We start from the raw sequence: 25,315 nt of genomic DNA, 5'->3' as shown, positions 1-25,315 counted from the left end.
TATTTCAAATTTACATTACAATCACAACTAAAAATAAAGTTTTTAATTTAAAGAATATTTTGAAATAACATCCTGATTTTCTTACTTAAAATGTTTCTGAGACAACTAAATAAGACTTTGAGAGAGAAGCCTTTTGAGATTTTATACATGCATTATACTATGACATGTAACTGATGACTTCCTGCAATTATATTTTTATAATTTTATCATAGTAATATTTTTAGAGAAACAAAAAATGCTTGCATTAGAATCATTTCCAGGCAGCAAAGAATCATGTCTCTGATATCCCTATGTTAGTCATCAAAATTCCTATTCAGGAATAACAATTAAATTTATCACAACTATTATGTTTTAGGAAATTCTAAACAGTTTAGGAATGCAAAGGTACAACCATGTGAAAAAGAATCCATTAGGGAATGGGAAAATCGGGTATTAATTTGCTATTTTTATATTCAGTGCTTTGGTGAAAATCTTTGTGTTGTGATATGAATTAAAACTTCATGCTTCTTTTGAAACCAAGGTTAACCAAAGAAAGTTAGAGCAGAGAAAACAATATCTTCAAGATGTTCAAGAGTAACATTTCTCAAAGAAAAACATACCCCCAGTGATGATTGATAAAAGCTAAGAGTAAAAGACTTATATCTTATCACCATGGCTTACCATCTGTCACTAAATTTTATTATCTATTTTTCAATATTAATGACTTGTGGCATTTCATAAGTTTCCTAACTAAAAGCAAAGAATTATTTCTAAATATTTATACAAACAATTTTCATAGCAGAAACACACAAGCAATTCCTAATGACAAATATTAGGAGGAAAGAAGAATAATACATGTCTCAGACCTAAAGGCTATCAATTTGTCACGAGGTTATAGTCTCTAATGGTATTTGAAATGATTGCAAAATAATTAAATCATAGTTCCAAAGAAGGGTCTTGGAAATGTGTGAAATAAATCCTACTGACCTTTTTTTGCTAAGGAATTGTTAGGTTCATACTTCTCGATCAGTAGTTGGACTTGTTCCTGTTTTAAGGGTGGATAAAGGATTTCATTGAGTCGGGGATCACGTTGCTTTAAATTGATAAACTCCATCATTTGATCAACAGTAAGATACGGTCTACTCTTGGCACCGCTAAAAATAAGTAAAAGAAAAAAATGAATTTTTTCAAGAAGTCATACTGATTTAATCAAAAACAAGAATTTATTAACTGCCCCTAAGTGTTGGGCACTGTTTAGATTATATCTCAAAGAAAAAGGGCTCATGTAAAAAAAAATAAAATAAAACTTTCATGTTGCCCCATGTTATGTTTGTAATTATGTTTAGGATTCAAAATATAACTGCACACTGTAAACTTCTTCTAAAATGTTTATCATGGAATGGGCATGCTCAAGAATACCACCAAACATATGCAAATAAACAAAAATGTCTAGGAGTTCATGCTGCTATATATATTCCAAAGTATAAACTTCTTTAAGAGGGAAATGGAAATATAGATATGGTTTGTGCAGTGCACTTAAATTTTTGGCTGAATCACCAGCTTCCCATATCCAGTTTATTTCCGTAAGGATGTACTTATTTATGGCAACTGAAAGGTGAGCAAATTCTGTCATGTTTTTCTTTCACTCGCAAGGGGAATTATAAACATCAATATATATATATCTAAAGCTTCTATTTCCCAAATAGGAAGATTATCATCTCTTTAAGAACAGAGATAATATCTACTGTAAGTAATCTTTTTAATATCCTGGGACCTAATTCTCTAATATGTTTGATCATAATAAATATTGCAAAAATAACTAAAAATGTGCTTCAAGTATATGAGGCCCTAATACTTTCTCTTTTTGAAGACAGTTATCCTTTCAATCATCTTCAACTATTTCTTTATTAGATTTTAATTGCAGACAAGATATAAAATTTCTATTTTTATACTTTTACATAAATTGTTTTTCATATATTTTTCTCATATATATAAGGTTTTATTACTGAAACAATAAACTATAGAGAATAGAGAATAGTTTAGTAGATGCTATCTAACACAATCTTGATTTATTCACAGTTTCACCAAAGCTAAAGTTGCTAATCTTTAAAGAACACTCTCAAATTCAAGGTAAAAATCAAGGGAGGGGACTGATGACTGCATACAGCAGTTTCATTAGGCAGGGAGCCAGAACTAAGAAGAGGGGTGTAGTATCTCGGTGGAGCAACCAATCAAGGCACCTGGGAAATGGACATTCAAGTCCTGGAATATTCTTCAGTAAGCTTCAATTCCTCCTTTATTAGAATTATGCACAAACTCTAGCTTACATGAACGTGTCTACTAAGAGCAGAGACAATCTTCATTTATTAGTATAAATAGAATAATTGAATTTAATAGAAACAAGGGGTCTTAAAATTATATAATTTAGTCTCCTCATTTACAGTTGAGGAAATTAATTTTAAGGGACTAGACTCCAAAGAGATTAATATCAATTTGTGTACTTTCTCAATCTTCTCTTCTTTCTACTATATTGCATCTGTTTTCCATAATGCTAAAGCCATAAAGAATCACATCAGAAGAATACAATTGTACATAGAAAATGTCTATCAATTTAGACTAATAGATATTCCTAAGGAACAACAACATGATCAATGAGTGCATATTATTAACCTATTCTCATAGCTGTGTAATTTCCCTAAACTCAGATTCCCAACCTACCATTATTAAGTGAATTTTAAAAAAAGTCAGATTTTAAAAGAATTTCTTACAATTCAGAAAAGATGTTATCAATTTCAGGTCGAGGACAAAGATTGTTTAAGAAAACTCTGTACACTTCTGGAGTGAAGTCCTCTTGTGGTATTGAGTCATTCTGAGAAGGAAAAAAAAGAGACAAATGAAAACAAGAAATATTTTTTAAATTGCTGGGTTTATACCCCAAAGAGATCATAAGGAAAAAGACTTGTAAAAAAACATTTATAGCCACACTCTTTGTGGTGGTAAAAAATTGGAAAATGAGGGGATGCCCTTCTATTGGAGAATGGCTGAACAAATTGTGGTATCTGTTGGTGATGGAATACTACTGTGCTCAAAGGAATAATGAACTGGAGGAATTCCATTTGAACTGGAAAGACCTCCAGGAATTGATGCAGAGTGAAAGGAGCAGAACCAGGAGAACAATGTACACAAAGACAGATACACTATGCCACAATTGAATATAATAGACTTCTGTACTAGCAGCAGTGCAATGGTCCAGGACAACTCTGAGGGACTTATGAGAAAAAAAACATATCTACAGATATAAGAAAAATATCTGTAGAGATACAGAAGAAAAACAGCTGTTGGATCACATGGTTCGATGGGGATATGATTGGAGATGTAAACTCTAAACAATCACCCTAGTACAAATGTTAATAATATGGAAATAAGTCTGGATCAGTGGCACATGTTAAACCCAGGGGAAATGCCCATTGGCTATGGGAGGGGGGAATAGAAGGAGGGAAGGGAAAGAAGGTGATTCATTTAACTATGGAAAAACATTCTAAATTAATTAATTAAATAAATGAACCTTTAAAAAAGAGAAATTTTTTTAAAGCCAATGTGGACATTTTGAACATATCTAGGGAACAACTATTCATTGTATCTTGTAGCTCACTGGGAACGAATCACTCCACCATTAGCCATTGGATGAATGTAATGTTGTAGATAAATTAATAAAGTAGGGTGTAAATGTTTAAGATTTGGTATTATTAGGAGGCTTATCAAGCAAGGATGGAGAATTCTAAATGGAATGGGGAAGCAGGAAGTGCTCTCTCTCCTGGAATGGACTATGTATTGGCTGAGCGCAAGTTGCAGCTGACCAGCTGACTCAGTGGGAGACCTCAGGGAAAGTGGAGTTTGTATCCTGGTATCCTAAAGGAAGAATCATCTGCCTGTGGGAAGTTAGGTCAAGAATGTCAAACATGACCTGGACTGCTGGCCACCTCAACTCCCTAACCTTACCCATCTCAAGGACTACTGGCCGAGGACCTCGGAGAGCTGTATCATTGCTGGACTTGGATGGGACTCAGCAGTGAGGATCCCACTTCCATCCATAGTGGTATATAGTGGATAGTCCAGCTGTGCCTTGATGTAGCCTTTAACTTAGTGTAGATAAGTTCCTTCCTTGACCCAGAGACTTGCCCATAGGTTGTTAGAATAGACATCCCTTTCCCTTCCTTCAAAACCAAAGTTTATCTAATTAAAACTGTCTTTATAAATCGTTGGTCCCAGTCTACTCACTTGTTAGTTTCACAGACTCCCAGGCTAGGTGGATCTGTGGTGGCAGTTGGTCTCAACTGCCAATCCATAATCTCCTAATCCTTGTTCTTTGGTGGGGTTTGAGTTTCCCCGGTTTGGTAGTCCAGTCTGTTATCCCTGTCCAGCCAGTCCTCCTTCTCCCCTTTCTCTAAACCAGTGGTTCCCAAACTTTTTTGGCCTACCACCCCCTTTCCAGAAAAAAAATATTGCTTAGCCCCCAGGAAATTAATTTTTTTAAATTTTAATAGCAATTAATAGGAAAGATAAATGCACCTGTGGCCATCACCGCTCTCCTGGATCTCTGCAGCACCCACCAGGGGACGGTAGTGCCCACTTTGGGAATCACTGTTCTAAACCTAGTAATATTTAAGTTACCCATAAGAGTAGGCACTACTGGAATAAAATATATTCACCAAAGAACTGAAGAGTACAGTAGACATAACTAATATCAACATGAAAACATATTCAAATTTTATTTTAATTAACATTTTACCAAACTCATAACAAGTAGTATTCTTATCATTCGTCAATTAAGTTTCATAGATTAAAAAAGTATTTTACCACTGCATACTTTTGATACTCTTTGTTTAGGAAGTAAATAGTTAATGTAGGAAATAGTTTTTATAATTTATTTCACTATTATTCTGTGTTACCATGCAAACCGGAAGGAGGCATTCATGCTTTTGTTAATAGGAAGGACATTTTTTTAATAACCTTTCCTGTTTCAGGTACATCTGTTAAGTCTATTTTCATTGTCAGGCCTAGCTGGCAAAACACAATTTCTTCCCCTTATATTCATATCAGTTTTGAAATATGTATTATTTCAGAAATGTGTAAATATTTATTTTAAGGTAGTTCTTAACATATTGTCTGGAAAATGATAACAGAGTGCCTAGTTCAGTGCCTTAGAAAGTTGAAGATCAAGAGATATTTGCTGAATAAATTAAATGATTAAAAACCTTTCTTTTTCCAGATAATGTCATAGGGAAGAGGAGAATATTCTTTTTAATTTTAAATTTTTGTTTTTGCCATAGAGAATTCCAAAGAATTGTGGTCAACTATACAAGAAGCCATAAAGGAGATTATATATATATATATATATATATATATATATATATATATATATATATTAATGACCATTATGTCTTGGGAATTGAGAACTTGGGACAGGCAGGTAGGTGGTAGAGTGGTTTGAACTTGGGAAGACTCATCTCGCTGACTTCAAATCTGGTCTCAGACACCTACTAGCTGTCCAACACTGGAGAGGTTACTTAATTTTGCCTCATTTTCCTCACTTGTAAAAAGAGTTAGAGATGGAAATAGCAACCACTTTCAATATCTTTACCAAAAAATCCCAAGTGGGGTTATAAAGAGTCAGATACAAGTATAAGAACTGACCAACAACAACAACAAAACAGTACCAGTTTGAAATCATGAACCAAGAATTCATATCAAGGATAAAGTGGAAGATACATTTGAAGTCTTCAAATCAACTTGCCAGGCTATTTAATTATATATGTATATATGAGGGTATAAACTATTTAATTATATATAAACTAAAATCTCTTACTTTTTATACTTATTAAAATCTTAAAACTGATTGGGTTATAAAATCCCCATTTATCAATGTCAACTATCTAAACATTTAGCTAATCAGTTCAGAAATTGCTTTACATATAGTTGATACATTTTCTCACCTTTCTTATTCTCTGGGAATGGATGAGTAAGGTACACAGTTTATTCAATGGTTTTCCTTGAGCAGTGTTGCTCAAGGGATAAAGCGTATCCAGCAAGGCTTTATTTTATGGGCAAAACTCATTCCTTGTTTACTGTTTTGTTAATCAAGTCAGAAGTTTTTGAAGCATAGAGTACTGAACATGATTGTAGGTAACAAAGATTGAGCTAACAGATTGGAAGAATTTAAAGAGAGTCATAGCAAGAAAACAAAACTGAAGAGTCAAAGACAGAGAAATAGTCAAAGGCAAAACACATGATGGTGATAGTGATATGATAAATATGATGGCAATGCTGCTATTGCTGCTGCTGCCGAAATGTGGGTGATCTGATGGAAGAAGTGAGAGAGGATGAAATCAAGGGTACACACATTGAGAAAATGTTACAATGCTATCTCTTTATCATAAACTAGGAGGAGGATAAAAGAAACAAGAATGAAATGAGAGAGTTTTGATGTACAAATTAGGTCAGAGAAGAGAGAGAGCATGAAGATTTACCTCTATTTTCTTATTATTATATAAGGGATGATATATGAGGCTTGAGGAGAAAAAGGGTTGGGGAGTATGCTAAAGAATCAATTATTCCCCCTCTACCCTGAGAATAGAGACCACCTTTAAGAAAAAAAATAAAAGTCAAGAAAAAGGCTGGGGAAATAAGAAAACATTATGGAAAATCTAACCTTAGAAAATTAATGAGGAGATAATGAAGGGCCAGGCACAAACTCAGAAGGGGACAATGAGATCAAAGACATATGTAAAGATATGAAAATATATATGTAAAACTTCAAATAAAATTGGAAATTGGTCTCAGATGCCAGAAGAGCTCAAAAAGGATTTCAAAAATCAAATAAGAAAGGAACAGGAAAAATGAGGAAAAGAAATTAAATCAAAGCAAGAAAAGAGTCTATGGCTTCCAAAAAGAGGCACTAAAATACTGGAAAAAAAGTAATACATTAAAAAGCAGAATTGGTCAAACAGAAAAAGAGGTACAAAAATCCAATGCAGAAAAGAATTTCTTGAAAAGTAGAATTGAGCAAGTGGAAGCTAATGAGTTCACGAGACACCAAGAAACAATAAAACAAAAATCAAAAGAATGAAAAAAATAGAAGAAAATATGAAATATCTCATTGGCAAAACAAACAAGCTGGAAAATAAGATACAGGAGAGGCAACTTAAGAATTATAAGACTACCTGAAAGCTATGACTAAAAAAACTCATAGACATGTTATAGGAAATTATCAATAAAAACTGCCATGATTTTCTTGAACAAGTGGGTAAAACAAAAATTGATTTTAGAATAATCTCTTGAAATATATCTCCAAGTGACAACTTCCAGGAATACAATAGCCAGATTCCAGAACTTCCAGATCAAGGAGAAAATACTATAAGTGGCCAAAAAGAAACAATTTAAATATCATGGAACCATAGTCAAAATTACATAGTTTCTACATTAAGTGATTAGAAGGCTTAGATAATATACTGGAAGGCAAAGGAGTTAGATTTATAACATTGGCAGTGCCTCATATAGTCCCCCAAAGTCAAGGGCAGTCTGAAAAGTTGTTTATATCTTCTGAAGATCACATTGCTCCCTCTGGATTTATTCCTTGATGGTCTAGTAGTTTCCTCCTAATGCTGCTTCACTGGACATAGTTTTCAGGTATCTCAGATTCTGTAGGATCATCAATATTTTCTGGCAATGTCATAGTGTTGCTCTCATTGAGATGTCTTTGATGGGATCACTGCTCTACTGGATCCCAATACTTATTATGGAGACTGCTAAGACTGAACTGGTATACAGTATTCTCTACTGTTTTCATGGTGACTACTGGGTACATATTCCCAAATGTTGTTCTGGCAGTTGTAAGGTGGGCAGTATTTGCTGGCTGTTGCTCCCTGGCTCATCTCTTCATAGCTTCCTATCCTGATCAAGAAAAAAAATTTTTTTTTCTCCAAAGGAGGTTATATCTGAACTGAACCTTAAAGGAATTTAGAAATTCTAAGAGGAAGTGGTGAGGAGTAAGTAAATTATAGTTATGGAAGATAGTCAGGACCAGGCACAGAGACAGGAAAAGTGTTTCATGAGAGAAAGGGAAGGGAAAAAACCTCTTGCTCAATTTTGTGGCTGTGCTGTGAGCAAAGTTTTCAGAAAGAAGATTTGAACATACTAAACCCACACATTGCAGCAGAGAATGAGTGATGATGATTCCTGGGGCAGGAAAAGGTTGAGTACTATTAGGCAGGCAGTAGGAGACTATAAAGAGAAGGTAGAAGACACTCTAGAAAGAATAAATCTGGCAGATTAGTTTTGTTAACCTAATGCACAATGACTATGAGTAGGCTTTTACTCTATTGTGTATATGAGACAGGGAGCTATTATCAACTTTTCTCTCCCTGACAAGTCTTTGGATTACAGTTTCTCAGTAAATTCAATGAATATAATCTGTTTTTAACTGCTTCTTTAATGTAGTTTAAAAAAATAGAAGCTAAATGCAATAGTTAAAAAGTGAAATGATAATAAGGGGCATAATAGTCTGTGTGGTATTCAACTACAATTTGAACGCTGTACTAAACAGGATTTTCTTTTCGTAAAGAAACATATAATTTTAAAAGTAACAATAATTACTTTGAAATGCTTATTGGTCCGTGGTAAAAACAGGATGTGGGAACAGGGAACACACCCTCAGTTGACCTGGAGATGGCAGTTTAATACAACTTTCAAATTAATAACATTAAAGTCTTTGCAGCTAAAAAAATATTAGTTTTCTTTCTTGTAGAAAATGGTCAGCCCAAGTAAGATTTTTTAAAAATGGAGTAAGGTATTTGTGAATTTGGAGGAAGCAGTGTGATAGCCTCTTGCCTTTGACATATAGTAGTGCTTGGGAACCTGGGGAGATCATGTAACTTTTAAGGGGTCCAAGCCTCTCTCTCTCTGGCTAAAAATCACAAAAGGGTTATTGGTTTGCATCTCATTATTAGTAAAAGGAACTGATACATATAGAATTATCCACTCTATTAATTGGTCCATCAGTCAACAGTTCAGATCATCTTTTGCATTCCTTTCCACACCCAGAGAAATTTAATTTGCATTCATTAAAAAACAATAGCTATGTGTTCTTATACTGGTGCTACAAGAAAATTAGCAGAAACTTTTCCAATTATTGCTTCACTCTGTTCATGTTAATGGTCCTTAAATGCAAAATTGCAAAATGGTACCAATCTAAAATCTAAGGAATTGGTGTTGAAAACCTCATTTTCTAAATATAGGGGAAAAACACTTTAAAGGACTTAAGAAAGGCAAAGGCACTGGTCTTTTTTACAAATGACTAGTAGGCATCTCATCTTGCTGCCTTGAGGAAAAGCTACTGTTTCGAAATTAAGTTAAAAATGTGGCAGGGGTTAGAGGAAGATAGGAAATCTGGGGAAGACACTTAGAATTGTATTTTTAGGATGCAAGTAAAGCAGACACAAAGACAAAGACTAGGGGAAAAACTCAACAGAAATCACTGTGCATCATTGTAACATATCCATTCATGTAACACAATTAAAATTAGGGGAAAAGGCTTCTGAAGAAAATGGCTACAGAGAAGCAATCCTATTTAAAACTCCTCCAATGATTTTTTTCCCTTTTATAAAGTGCTTCATACCTTTCTTCTTTAGTCTCATGGAATCTGTTCTATTGACTGGAAAATGTTTTCTATGGCTGTTGTAATGGTAGGTCAGGAAATCAAACATATATTGTTGATGTGGACACAAAATGGCAATTTAACTCTGTATTTCCTTACTTTGGAACAGATTCTGTCTTTCACATCTTGATATGAATAAAAAAGAATTCAGTAGAACTCCTGAAACTAATTACATTTGAAATGAATAAAGTTTACATTCTAAAATATAGACTGATTTAGGAAAATAAATAAATGCTGTAGGTAGGCATTGTTGTCTTTGTTTAGAATATTTGCATTATCTTTTAGTCACTAGAGATGTTTATTCGATTTTATAAAACTTCAAATCCTTAAAATCTTATTGAATGTCCTTTGAAGTGGGACTAATTAAATCCCATGCCTGCGGTTGGAAAGAATGGAAATTTACTTGAAATATGAAACAGAGAGTTATATGGTTTTGTTTGCCCAAAGTTTCTGTGGTACAATAAAAAGAACAATAGACCTGGAAGTCAGAAGACTTAGGTTTTAATCCCACATCCACCTCTCATTACTTGTGTGACATTGGGTAAATTTTAACAAAACCTTCTATGCCTCAGTTCCCTCAGCTATATGCAGTGAATCCCAAAGTGGGCGCCACCACCCCCTGGTGGGTGCTGCAGCAATCCAGCGGAGCGGTGATGGATACAGGTGCATTTATCTTTCCTATTAATTGCTATTAAAATTTAAAAAAAATTAATTTTCAGGGGGCTAAGTAATATTTTTTCTGGAAAGGGGGTGGTAGGCCAAAAAAGTTTGGGAACCACTTTAGGTTAAATAAATTCTAAACTCATTTCTAGCTCCAAATCTATGATCTTATATATTTTTATTATAATAATTTATTTGATGAGGTTCCATTCAGTACCATTCCTGTCTTATTTATTTCTTTAGCTTAAAATTTTGTGGAGAATAGCTTTGTTCAAAATATTTCATGAAATGCTATTAAGCTAAGTATGTAGCCCTTTGTCTCAAACATATTAAGCACTGACAAATGCTTATTAATGATGAAATTAACTCTAAATAAAGGGAGAGCTCAGAATAAAAGAGAAGATAATTAAACTTTATATAGTGCCTTAAGGTTTATACAACCATAGAAGGTATGTGATATCATTATTCCTATTTTATAGATGATGAAACTAAGACAGTCATAGGTTGTCTTTCCCAGCATAACATAGTCAATATGACTTAAGGAGAATTTGAGTTCATCTTCCTTACTCTAAGTTTCCTGCTCTAGCCATTGGGAAACCTAGCCCTATTAATTAAATTAATTAATTAAAAATAATTAGTCCTATAAATTAACTCAAAATATTTCTTTTGAAAGCTTACATACATATTTGATGGTTTTTCTCTCCACTACTAAATACCCTCAAGTTTGAATACCCATTAATAAAAACACATTTAAAATTTTAACTCATTTATATGAGAAGAATACAGCATTAGATCCTTCTGATCAAGACCTTGTAAGGTCTTTTTTCTCTTCTCAAACTCAATTTCCCATCTCAAAATCATCTGCTTTATTTTCCCTAAACCATATAATTTCTGAAGTCATCTACCAGATGTTTTCATATGAAAGACATGAAACTGATGCTACAGGTAACTGATTCAGCTTCTGATCAACCATGAAAGCAATTAATACAATCCTTTAGTACAAAATATAGCTAGCCAATAGCTTCTCATCTATTTTTTTGAGTTTTAGTAAAAATGTAAATTAATTTTCTAATGCTCCAAAGATGTGACTATAAGGCTAATTTATAGGAACTAGAATTTTTCCCTACTAAATCAATTCCATCTGTTTCTAAAATACTAATATAAAAATAAATTTAATTTCTCCATCAAAAATGAGAAAGATTTTATGGCCTAATTCACTTCTTTCTGAAACAATAACAACATTCCATTTAAAAGTATACATGTGAAAATTCAAGATGAATTTATCTAGGAGATATTTTGTGGCCTCCAGCAAAAAACTCCTCGTAGTTATGAATTACCTCCTTCATTACATTTGAGCTAAGTTTGAGCAAGGTATCCATTGGATTTTTGTATATACTGGAGGAAGAATGGATCACAGATTTTAGGTTTGAGGATATTTTATGCCAACTACTCTTAATAAATTTCCCCTTTCTAAAAGCTAATGAGTTTCGCTAATTAATCAATATTAGCAATTAAGACAAGAACATAGTAGTGAGAGTTTATAAGCTCCAGCAATAGAAACGCACTCCACCCCTTCAATGTTATTCATAGAAGCCTGAGAGGAGATGGAGCAGCTTGTCCTTGGGGGACTCAACCTCTTGGCTAATGGGATTTGGGAAAGTAGCTTCAGAGAATGTACTGCAATTATAATTATTGCAAAAGTTACAACAATAAGGGGTCCAAAAGAGCTCAGAAATTATCTCAATCAGTAAACACAATCTCCATGCCAAAAAAAGAGAGTTATAGCAGCCAAATATCGTGCTAATTTAGATAAAACTCATTCTCATATGCACAACATTATAGAGGAGGAGAAAGAAAGTTTATTATAAGCAATACTGCCTCAGGAAACCCCAAAACAAAGTGGAGGAGAAAACAAGTTTAAAGTGAGATTATACTAAAAATATTGGCTATGCAACCAAGAGTGAGACTACAAACAGATACAAAATGGAAAACATCTGCAGGCAGTTTTTTTTTTCTTTTTCAAAGAGATCTCTTATAGCAATAACAGAATCTGGACTCTTCTTTCCAGCAAACCATGTGAAGAAGCGGTAATGCTACTTAGGAAGAAAAAGTCTGGAAGACCAAGTACAAAGAGGAAAAACATCTCTACAATTGAAAGTAAACCTTTTGTTATTATATTCTTAAGATTTAACACAATGTTTTGAACACGTTATTCAATAAATTCTTGCTAGATGGGATTGGGTAAAAGTAACCATTTAAAAGAGAACTATTTCTCTAAAAGACTGATGAATCTAAGGGATTTATTCTCAAAATATGTCAGAGGGGATGAGCCCAAATAAAGGGAAAGAGAAAATGCAAAAACAATTATTAATCCGATAGTTCTACTTCCTCATTTCTTTAAAATATTTATGATATGTATGATAAGGTTATATAGATTTATGATAAGGTTATATAGATAAAATTATAAAAAAGAGAACAGGTAATTTTTGAAGATTATATTTTATAATATTAGATAATATTTTTATAGTTACAATTAATTAAGAAGTATAGACTAATAAGTCATCTCATTGTTTATTTTTTATTGATTTTAAGACAGCATATGACAGTATAGCAAAATGAAACCTTGAAAATTCTCCTCAGAAAAGATGTGTACTACATAAATATCCACATCTAGGCTTTTGTGAAAGACTTAAATGATTAAGGAGATACTCTTCTTAATTAGCGGGTTTTAAAATTTTTTCCTATAAACAGATACTTAATTGTTTCATACTGACTCTTGATATTTGTCAATTATTGTCACATAAAAAAGTTAGGGGAGAAATCAAGGGAGCCAAAAAACTTGATAGCTTTAAAAGTTTAAACAAAATTATAAGAAAAAAAGAGAGAGAATGTGATCATAAGTAGTGAATGTAGATGGATAAAAGCACCTTTCCTGGGTTTTGAATAGCCCCTAGGATGAGTCTGGCAAGTACTCAGGAAGTTGTAGAAATGCATACACTTCTACTTCCCTTTCTGGTTGCAGTCACCAGAAGTGAGATACTACTTTAGTGTATAAAAATGGTAAGAAAGGACACAATTATCATTAAGTAGAATAAAAGATATCAAGTCAAGGCTTTAAAAATGAGAATACAAGTCTGCCTGTGACCACTAAGAACCACGTAAGAAAAGCTGATGGTTCTTTCATACCACTTTTTTGAAAAGCAGAGGTATTACGGTCTATTTAAAAGAGAATTAGTTGAATCAGTTTAGGGCTGAGGCCGAGGTTCTAGTAATAATTCTGACAATGTCTGTGTGACCTTTTGCAAACCAATTATTTCTGTGTGACTCAGTTTCCTTAATCATCAAATGAAGATGTTTTATCTGTCCTATGGAAGCACTGGCCACTATGATGCTTTGATGAGAAAACATATATTAAAATGCTTTAAGAATATAGCATATTACCAGTACATATTTGGAACAATTATTGTAGTTTTCCTCCATCTGTTGAGACCTTGATCCTGAAGACATCAGGACATCATTAAAAAATAATAATAATAAATAGAGAGATTGATGGTTTTAGAGATAGTTTCACAAGTGATACTATATAATGCAGGAGGAAAGACAGCTAGAGGAAGCCTGTGTTTTAAAAGAACAGATACAGAACTGGAAATGGCCGTAGAAATAATTAAATACAACCTTTTCCCCCATTACTTTAAAGGTGAATGGCATGGAAGACCTGAGAAGAAATGTGTCTTATTCCAGCGCTCCAGATTAATTTCACATTACTTCACATTACATATCAAGTACAATCTACCTCACAGTCAACTGATCCTCCCGAATCTTCTTTGTACAGGAAATTTCATCTCTTGCCTCTTTGTGTCTGGCTTGTAAAATCCTTAGCTAACTTGTTTCACTTCCTCCAAGATGCCTATCTTGATTTCTCCATAGGGATGACAGAATCAGCTCTAAATTCAGAGGAGAGACCTCAGAGGCCATTTATTTTAACCTCTTAATTTTACAGATGAAGGAACTGAAGCCTGAAGATGTTAAATGATTTATCCAATCTCATAAGCATGAGAGGGAGAATTTTAACTCAGTTCCTCTGATTCCCAAATCAGTGGTCTTTATCCTGTCCCACCTTGCTATTAGGTGCCTTACACACATAGGGTCTACTTCTATCTGCTCCATCACTCCTCCTAGTAAAATGTTAGCCTCAAAGACAGGACCTGTTTTGTTTTGTCTTTATACATAGCAAAAGGCTTGGTACAGCATAAATGTTTGCTGGATTAAAAACAAGGGTCTGTATAGCATTCTTCTAAGGTAACTTTCAGTTCAAATATTTCATGGTTTATTTCCCACACCAAGAAAATCAAGAATAGGACCAAAAAGACTTGAGCACCAAACACATCTGTTCTGTAGACAAATTAATTAGAACACATAACAGTTATTACTGATAATAGTTCTCAAGGCCTTCTTGTCACTACTAAATTACTCTAAAATGTATTAAGTTTGATAGTTATCTTTTTTTATTTCAATATCAAGGCAATTACTTATTTGTAAACAAAAATCAGAGCTGAAAATGATGGTGTCTGTTTCCATTCCTTAGATTATTGTGTAAGACTAGAGTAACAAATCTTCAGTGGAAGGGGAAGGTAAGTTAAGGAAGAGGCTCTCTCTTTTCACATTTTATTTAAGAAATGTTAATTTACAACATAAGTAAATATAATAAAATTTCTTTTGCCACATGAGATTTATAGTAGAAATATATATTAAAATGGAAAATGAAACACATATGTTTCCATTTGGAAAACATGCTCTAAAATAAAGGGATGTTACATATATGCACATGCCTTGAGAATTAAAGAAAGAAGAATTCACAGTATTAAGTAATATTATAAATATCATATTTATATATGCACACATCTTGAGAAGAAATAAAAAAGGATTTGAGTAAATGCAATAGTCTCATGAATTGCAGACACATAACTAATAATGCCATTGTTGTCTCTCATGTTAAAAATAAACAAGCACCTTAAAAATCACTGGGTTACAGATATATTTTGGTAAAAAGTTACAAGGAATATTTCAGTTTAGGTTGCTTAAAGAGATGTTAATAAGCTATTCTTAGGGAGGCCAAATGCTTACCCTTGAAGATGGAAGACTACAAGCTTCTAATGCAGTTTCAACACGTTTTCGATCTGCTGAAAACATGCGATAGATGCTGTGAAATGAAAAAAAAAATAAATGACAAAAATGAATATTGTTTTTTTCCTTTAATTCTATAGAAATGTTTCAAGGTGAAAATGTGTTATTAGCTCTAATTCTATCTTGTACATTAAAAAAAAAAACCTTGCAATCTCTGTGCTGAATGGAAAGGAATGTGCTTGATTCCATTATTCCATCATATTTAAAATACACAATGCAGATCTGGAATGCAATCCACACTATGAAATATGATCATGCTGATGAAGATGACGACAAATATAGTACTTTAAAGTTTGCAAAATTCTTTGCAAATATTTTACTATTTGATCCTCACAACAACACTGTGAGGTAAGTACTATTATACCTCTTTTATAGATGAGAAACTGAGGCAGACAGACATTAAGTGACTTGCCTGGTATGTCACAGCTAATAATTATTTAAGACTGGAATTGAATTAAATTCTTCCTGACTCAAGGCACATTACTCCGGCCACTGTACCTCTTCAACTGAAATACTAATTTGAATGAAAGGAGACCAAAAGTGAGAATTCCCCTCACATAAACTTATCCCATGTAAAAAGATTCTGAAACCTCCAACATCTGGGAAAGGTAGGAGCAATATAAGAAAAATTCAATCAGATATTTTTAAAAAATTGCTATCAGACATATCTTTGGAGAATCACTGAGGGAGAAGGAAAACAATGAAGCAAAAGTATGGTTAAAAGAGGAGGATTCTCAATGTCAAGGATCTTTCTAATATGTCAGGGATACTTAGCTTTTTTGAGGCTGTCATAGATTCTTTTGGCAGTCTGCTGAAGTCTATGGATCCTTTCTCAGAACATTTTTGTTAGATGTATAATCTATAATGCTTATGATTATAAGGAAACTACCGTGAAATAGAACATCAACAAATTATGATATATATCTTATAAACATGTATGTAGTACATACCTACATACTACACACGATACACTCATATTATGTGTGTATATTTAGATAGTTCTCATTTGTAGTTAAATATATTTGTATCTGGGACTTTTTTCAGAGACTGTGGATTAAGAATCTTTACTATTATAATATAACATTATATCCTCATTTATTTTTACTCAGCAGCCTATAAACCTAGTGTAGTATTCTGAAAGAGTGAGTGAGTGAGTGTGTGTGTGTGTGTGTGTGTGTGTGTGTGTGTGTGAATGGAAAGCTCTTGTAGTTATTGATCAGGTGTGTTATTTGTACTTTTAAAACTACATTACCCAGGAGCCCACCGACTTCCTGACATTAAGACATAGACGGGGAAAAATTCGGTGGATTTCACAGTCTAGCTCTCTTTCCTTGCTATGAGGGCAACTGTGAACACGGGACTTTTGAACAAGTAAATTAGCTTGGCACATGGTTTCATTTTGCTACTTATTTATTCTTTTACTTCTAGTGATTATTAATACATCTTATAAAAACATAATAATTAAAGTTATTATTATATGTTAATTTTAATTTTTACAAACAATAATGCCATACGAAAAGAAATGTCTATAACAGAAATTCCATTTCTCTAATAATGATTTCTAATCTCATCTCTTTTATTAGTGAATTTGGTGACCTACGTTGAATCACAGAATTTCCTTCTTCCAGAGTTTCCTCATATGAAAAATGAGGTGATATTAAAAAAATTACTCAAGACAATTTAAATGTTTTATTTTTTTAAACCAAATAGCAATACCTGGTGATGGAACTTACTTTTTGAGAGGAATTCTTCCTTCAGGAGTAACTTGAAGCTTGAGTTTGGTATAGCTGTTGGGAAAAGAGAATAAGAAGATTAATTCATTTTATTCATAATACAAGAAAATAAAAATGAAATTTCACTAGTCATACAAATGTATGAGTCTTACAATTCTTTAGCATTCTTTGGGTCAAAATCATTACTGATTCAGATAACTGATAGCCAAGCAAGGAAAAATAATGTAGGTGATATAATTATTGTTTTAAATTTTTTCCTTCAATACTGAAAAAACAAGTCTTTTGGAAGAATTTGTAAGTCACAGCAATTTATTATCAATTTTACAATTTTGACTCTTCACAATAATTATAGAGACTGGGAAATAGGAAAATCAAGAGAAAGTTAGCCTTGAATTTAGAACAGGCTCTATATGGTTGGTTTAGATTTTTTTTAAAATACCTACCTTCCATCTTAGAATCAATATTGTATTTTGGCTACAGGGAGGAAGAGTGGTGAGGGCCAGCCAATGTAGATTGAGTGACTTGCCCAGGGACACACAGCTAGGAAGTGTCTGAGGTTAGATTTGAACCCAGAACTTCCTATCTCTCAATCTCCTGAGCCACCTAGCTGCCTCTGGTTTAATAGAATTTAAAATAGCTATGATATAAAAGAGATGAATACTTCAATATATTTGTGACCTCTCATCATGAATGAGTTTTGCCCATATTCTGTACACTATCTACCCAATTTGCCAGATCTAGGTCTCTTCTCACTTCCTGGGTGCTGCTAACGTTTTGGGCACCCATCCTTCCTAGATCACTTTTACACAAGACCAACACACTTTTTTTCCAATTGCACATTTTCTTAGTGACATCTGCTTCACTATTTCTTGCACTGATTAGATCAATCAATGCAATGTTGCACCAACAGTCTCTCTGTTGCCTTTTGAGTGGTGAGTAACTTGGATTACTCAGAGGCTGTGATGTTCTAATATTCCCAACAAAGTATTACCAGAAGAATATGGGGATTGAGTAAACGTGTCTGTGTTCCAGGAAGCAGATTGAAATCACCAAAAGCAGAGTAATTTTCCAAATGCAATCAATTCCTCCATTCAATTCTGGCCCAAATTGTTACACATCCATCCTTTCTCTCCCAGACCAATGTACCACCTATGTATGGGCTGTCTAACTGTAAATCTCAGCCTGGATAATGGGCTTTTTAATCCACTTAGTTTTGCTTATACCAACTGTTCAGCCCATCTCTTTTGAATAATAATGGATCTCATTGAGTACATCTTGAATCACTCTTGAACTTGATGCCATCAGGAAAATATCCCATAGAAGTAGGTACTCTGGAAGACTTAATCCTCTATCCCTAGCAGGGCTTTTCAACTTGAGGTCCATGAACTTTATTTTTTATATTTTGTTAACTGTACTTGAATAGAATTAGTTTTCTTTGCAATTATATGTCTATTGATTTTAGGTATTTTATAACACTTTTCTAAGGAGTCCAAAGACTGTACTAGATAACGAAAGAGGGCCATGAAACACTAAAAAAAGATTACAAAAATATTTAGGGAATATTCTATATCTCTTCTCCATAGGTACAATTATAGTAGTACATAACATTGACAGGCTGCAAATCTTAATGTGCCATTTAAATGCTAGGTATTGGTATTATTCATGTGGTAAGAATAATAGTCATAGAGTCACTTAATAAACTTGTCTCCATGGTTGCATTTACTAAGAAATATTCTATGATCTTAACATGGGCTCAAGAAATTTTTTGTTGCATGTCTTTAAGGTTGAATTTTGCTCTACTGGATCAAATATTTTTCTTTTTTTGTGATCCACAAAATCTTATATTCTACAGACATTTTAATGAATTATGAGACTAAACAGATGTGGTCTGCTATGGAAAATTATTTTCAAAATCTGGCCTTTCAAATTTTCATATTTTTAATGAAGATATCTTTGATATATATGTAGATGAAATAAAAAAAAACCTAGGAATATAATATTGGTAGTTCTGAAGTGCTCTCAGTCACCTTTTTTGCAGGACTGGTGTCTGTCATTCAGTTTTATCCATATTTTGGTATCATTTGCTCCCTGATATAGTTTGTAAACATTTTCTCAATGCTTTCAAGATTGTAACAATTCATTTTTTATTTCTTCAGTTTATATTTATTCTGATCCAGCTGTTTCCCCCAACTTTATCTTCCCAACTACCATTTTCTTTATATAGCAAATGAGGTGCAAAGATGTTTAAATTCAAATATCACACTCTCCCCATCATGACAAAAACAAACCAAAATAGAAATACTGAAAAATTTGCTCTATTTTATATTTACTTGTCCTTTTGCAAGTTTCATTCATAAAATGTCCTTGGGACAATGATGTTCACTTTTTTAGGAGACTTGTTTTTGCTTTTTACTCCTTATTGCTAATTTTACAGTGACATTGTTCATAGTTTCCAGGCATTATCTTTCACCATATTTTACAAATGTGGTTGGTAACATAGGCTACAAGACCAATTGTATTCAAAAGTGATTTTCACTAATGCAAAGAAATCACGTTTTTGGTAGTGTAATAGGCTGTGAAAAGCCCAATTCTTAGAGCACACTCACATCTACAATTCCCAATAGGTTATATATTGGGCTTTTGCAGTATGTTCTAGTTGGGTTTAATCCAATACTCAGAGTCTTGATGATCCTGCTTTTAGCACATAATTGAACATCTCCCTTCCCCCCTACTCAGAGAATGAGCAGGTATCCTTTGACTTTTTCTTGTTGGCACATCATGTGGGAATGATAAATCTCTTAATTGGCTGCTGAACTGGAACTGAGAGTACATACAAAAGGTTTAAGCTGAAAATCTCAGTTTCTTTCCTGGAAGCTCCAAAGTGATAAGTATTGTGAATCACAATATGAGCAAAGAAAAGAATGCCCCATCTCCCACCAAGCTAGCATGTGGCCTTAGGGACAGGGCAGCTATTTTTCTATTGTGTTTTCTTCTTTCATGATCTTAGATGAATGAAGATTTTGAGATGTAATGGGACAGGTTATGATTTCATGACTGTCAAAAGGTCAGTAAAGCCTTAGTTTCCTCAGCTACAAGAAAGCAGAGACCACTGTAGCCAGTGGCAGCAGTGACTTAGTTAAAAGAGGAGCCCTATCCCCACAGCAGCTGAGCAACCTTCTAGAAGAAAACTTTCATGTTATATAGATGTAGGACTTGTGTCTGATCTACAAGTTTGGGCTTCCTTTTTTTTCTCTAATCAGGGCAATATTTTTCAAAATATTTTCCTATTAGTTCCTGTGACTTACTGACTCTGAAAAAGATGCTAGTACATGAGCTATAATTTATCTTCAGGTTATTTCTTTTTGTGGATTGTCATCATGAATCCTGAAAAATAAAATTTCTAAATATCCCATGAAATAATGTTTCTTATTGTTTTGGGGTATACAAAGAAATAATCTCCAATAATTAACCGTGCTTATTTATTTTACTCTCAGAATTTATGCTTTGCTTAATAACTTTTATAAAGTCCAAGTCATCTCCACAGCAAATGATAGGAATGTTTTGTGAGAAAAATGCATATTGCCTAGATTGTGATATATAGTTGGATGAGGACAGTCAATTAACATAATCCATGAGTTTAGAGACATATATATTCACACACACACACACACACACACACACACATATATATATATATATATATATATATACACATATATATATATACATATACACCTCTCCATATTCACATCAATGTGAGGAAAATTAATTTTTGATCCTATCATTTATTATCATTATTTCTATGAATCCATTCATTCCTTCCAACTCCAGCCTCTGAAGATCAGGCAATTTCTCAAGGGTATAACAAAGTTAGATGTTTACTACCAGGGGTCGAATGGATTCTTCAGGACAGGGAACTCTACTCTATTTAATGAAAAACAAAATGTGATTTCTTAAGTGCCAGAGTGGGATGGGTCAGCCTAATTATAGTGAAGCTGTAGGTGAGTAATGGGGAGAGGAGTAGAGATCTAAGCCCACTTCCTCATCAAAATATCCACCAAGTGGAACTACAAGGGGTGATATATACCTAGGCAAATCAGATGGAAAACATACCTGTTTATGAAAGGTTGAGTCAGACTTTTCTGTGACTCTTTTCATGAAGTCTGGCCCATCTTTAATCAACAGATTATATGTCTCTATTAATAAATTATGTTATACTAAGTGAAATGGCCTCATTTTATTTATTGGCTAAAATCCCACATGCTATACATCTATTTCTACCTATATCTTGAAACCTACCTTTATATTTATATTTCAATCTATAGCTATAGTGACAGCTATCTTGGACAAGCACTAGAGATTAATAATAATCTAGGATAGATCAATAATAACTTGGAGTATAGGTAGTGTAGGGGAAGAGTGTTCCAATGGAGCACTGCTTATCAATGGATATGACCTTAATTAATTCACTTCCCTGCCTGGATCTCCATTTTCTCATATGTAAAATGAGGAGGGCTGGAATAGATGATCTCTAAAGTTCATTTCAGCTCTAAAGCTTTAATGCCCTGAGATGTAAAAAAGATATGGGAAAAGGGGATTGAATTGGATCATTTTTGAGAAATGATGTTACATTTCTGACAGTTGACTGTTGGTTGTCTCTTCAATCCCACAAACTCATCTTTTTTATACTAGTATTGTCCCAATGAGACTTTATGGCTATGGCTCCAAGAATACAATGGCCTCATTCAGATAAATAAAAATTGAAGTTGTTCCAAAGGCAAGTAGAAAAGTCAGATCATGTCCTAGTGAAAAGAATTCTGGTTTTGAAGTTCAAGGACTTGAGTTCAAATGCTAGCTCTGTTTACATGATGCCTATGTGAGCATGGATAATAACAACATCCTTGAATCTCAGTTTCCTCATCTGTAAAATTAGTAGTTTGAACTATATAATCTTAGAAATCCCTTAAAAATTTACTTAATTCTATGGTCACTTAAAGGATATTGTCAAGAGTGACATGCAAGAAGTGGCATAAAAGGCACTATTAAGAACATAAGAAAATGAGATAAACTACCCATATGATATAAATTACACCAAGTATGCACAAATAGGTGGACATATCAAGTAAACAGAAAATACTAAAAGAACTAGAGTAATCTTAATGATGAAATAATTGATCATTTTATATATCTATGAATTTATGAAGACAGATTAAAATAATAGTTCTGTTCCCTGGCCCCACTAGCAAATACAACATAGGAGCAGCCTTAGGGCATTTTCTTCTTCATTTCTCTTTTAATAGAAAATGAATTTGTGAAATTGAGATGATTGATGGTCTATAGGTGAGTATTTCTACTAGTTCGTACACTCTACTGCAGGTATAGTAGAGGCAAATGTGTTACCATTTTAGTAGCCTTGGACCTTAGTGAGCTTTTCAGTGACATAAAAGGCATTGCATTACAATCAGTCTATCACAACTGTAATAATAATATCATAATATTTTATGGCATCTGCAAATAATGCAAAAATATATGTATGCCTAATTTACTTTGCTCCATCACACAAGTGGATGGTCCATTCATTCTTTGACCTGAATGCAGTAGGTTTTGGATACGTTGGATAGGAAATATCCTCATTTGTTAAAAACAAAGAAATTATTTGAAAATTACACGACCTGGTTTTAAAGAGTTGGATGTCTTTATTTATTATGAGAATTATAACAGTGTAAAAAACATTTGCCTGCTTGAGTAGGTCTGATTTATAATTATATGTATACACTAGAAATGCAAGAAAGCTGGTTATTAATAAATGAAACTAAAGCTGATTTCTAGGTCTTCAGGACTCCATCATCAAATAATTTAACATAGATAATGGATTTGGGGGGGGGCTCAAGAAGTAGGACTAGACAGAGAAGCATAAGGTGAGGGACTGGATATCGCCACCTTAGAGATACGTGTTTCCTAGAAAACACGTATCTCAGTTTGCATATGGCTGAGATTTTTCCTAAAAGCAATATTAAATATGAGCCTTTTCAAGTTACAGGAAAATTAATTGGTTCAAACAATGATGGTCTCCCTTGAGAAGATGTAGTATTTGTAGGTCAATGAATCTTCATTATTCCTACTAGTACAGATGATAGTGCCACTTGTATATTAAGGGGGCAGCTGGGTAGCTTAGTGGATTGAGAGCCAGGTTTAGAGATGGGAGGTCCTGGGTTCAAATCTAACCTCTGACACTTCCTAGCTGTGTGACCCTGGGCAAGTTAGTCAGCCCCCATTACATAGCCCTTACCACTCTTCTGCCTTGGAACCAACACACACTAATGATTCTAAGATGGAAGCCAAGGGTTTTTTAAAAAAAAGTATAATAATTATTATCACTGTAAATAATTTTGTTAAAGACTGACTTTCCTGTTTATGTTTTGCTTAAGGTAGAATTAAAATAAATACGTTGGCTAAATGGCAGCATAGAAGTCTGTTTTGGGACAAGAAGACAACTATAAAGGACTATAATTTTTCAACTGATTTCAGTTTTGAGCTGGCAATTTTCTCACTGGTCAGCCAAAACTTAATCTCTCATTTTATAGATGAAAAATCTGGATACAATGGACATGAAGGATCAGAAAACAATGGTTTGCCCAGAGAAGACAAGTAGTGTGTTGTGTAGCTATGAAACTAGGTCTTTTGATTTAGGTTCTAGTACATCTAGTACATCTTCCATTGCCTCTCTCTGCTTCTAAATAACCAATAAAATACTGGAGTGTCTACTATGTGTCAAAGATGGCATCTTATTCATCCTTGTACCTTCTCCTCTCTCACAGCACTTGGAAAAGTTGGAGATATTTTTTGGATATATGACTAATGACATACCGACTTCAAGCTTATAGTCTAGTTGAGAAGAAAAGATTAAGGAGATATAAAACAATTAAAGAAAATGTGAATGATCAACTGTGCCATACTTTTAATATACCGAAGGATTTCAGAAAAGGAAGTGATCAGAGTTGAGGATTTTCTGCAGCCAGGCCTTGAAGATGTGGTAGTTTTGGAAAAATAGAAGAGGAGGAGGAAGTACATAATATATAGCCCAATATACAATCCCATGATTATGAATTAAGGGACTGTCCAAATTTCAACACAGTTACAACTGCAAAAGTAAATGCCACCAGCCAAGTTAATATTGGCAAAGTTGATACAGCTGCATAGTATTTCCTTAATCTTTTTTCCCCTGCCTTTCCTTATTCTCTTATTATCTATTTAAAATGTTCTTTTAACTGGAGGAATTCTATGTGAACTGGAATGACCTCCAGGAATTGATGCAGAGTGAAAGGAGCAGAACCAGGAGAACATTGTACACAGAGACTGATACACTGTGGTATAATAGAATGTAATGGGCTTCTGTACTAGCAGCAATGCAATGACTTAGGACAATTCTGAGGGACTTAGGAGAAAGAACACTATCTACATCCAGAGAAATAACTGTGGGAGCAGAAACACAGAAGAAAAACAACTGCTTGATCACATGGGTTCAGGGGATATGATTGGGGATGTAGACTGTAAACAATCACCCTAGTGCAAATATCAATAATATGGAAATAGGTCTTGATCAATGACACATGTAAAACACAATGGAATTGGGCATTGGCTACAGGAGAGGGGTGGCAGGACGGAAGAGAAAGAACATGATTCATGTAACAATAAAAAATTTTTCTTAATCAGTCAATTAAATAAAAATTTAAAAAAGTATTAATTTCACTGTTTCTAAAAAAACAAATAAAAACAAAATGCTATTTTCTCCTACTCTCTTCCAATGCCACCTTTCTTATAAACATCTACTTTCATTATTGCAAAGACGGATTAAGTCCTTGACCTGGAGATAACATTGGCTTTGTTAAGATTTACTACCAGAAGTCTAAAATGCAAGAAAAGCAAGTAGTGTCTATTATTCATTCTTCTTTCTAGACTAATATTTGGGATATATACATGAATTTGTGGCTATAGATAGGAAACTAGATGGTAGAAGTAGATAAAGTGCTAAGCCTGAAGCCAGGAA

General features: G+C 33.6%; 1 protein-coding gene across 1 annotated transcript in view; it reads right to left on the bottom strand.

Moving 5' to 3' along the window:
* Positions 1 to 25,315, bottom strand: part of PLCB1 (phospholipase C beta 1) — an 821,547-nt gene that overhangs the window by 256,828 nt on the left and 539,404 nt on the right. The window contains exons 6-9 of the mRNA XM_044659490.1: positions 17,269 to 17,322; positions 15,476 to 15,551; positions 2,748 to 2,848; positions 967 to 1,133 (exon numbers count right to left, since the gene is read on the bottom strand). Of these exons, the coding sequence (XP_044515425.1) occupies positions 967 to 1,133; positions 2,748 to 2,848; positions 15,476 to 15,551; positions 17,269 to 17,322 (398 nt within the window). The remainder of the gene's footprint in view (positions 1 to 966; positions 1,134 to 2,747; positions 2,849 to 15,475; positions 15,552 to 17,268; positions 17,323 to 25,315) is intronic.

Source organism: Gracilinanus agilis, chromosome 2, assembly GCF_016433145.1.
Source record: "Gracilinanus agilis isolate LMUSP501 chromosome 2, AgileGrace, whole genome shotgun sequence".
Classification (NCBI taxonomy): Eukaryota; Metazoa; Chordata; class Mammalia; order Didelphimorphia; family Didelphidae; genus Gracilinanus; species Gracilinanus agilis.
The sequence above is the reverse complement of the archived record's forward strand: the minus strand, read 5'-3'. Positions and strand labels throughout refer to the sequence as shown.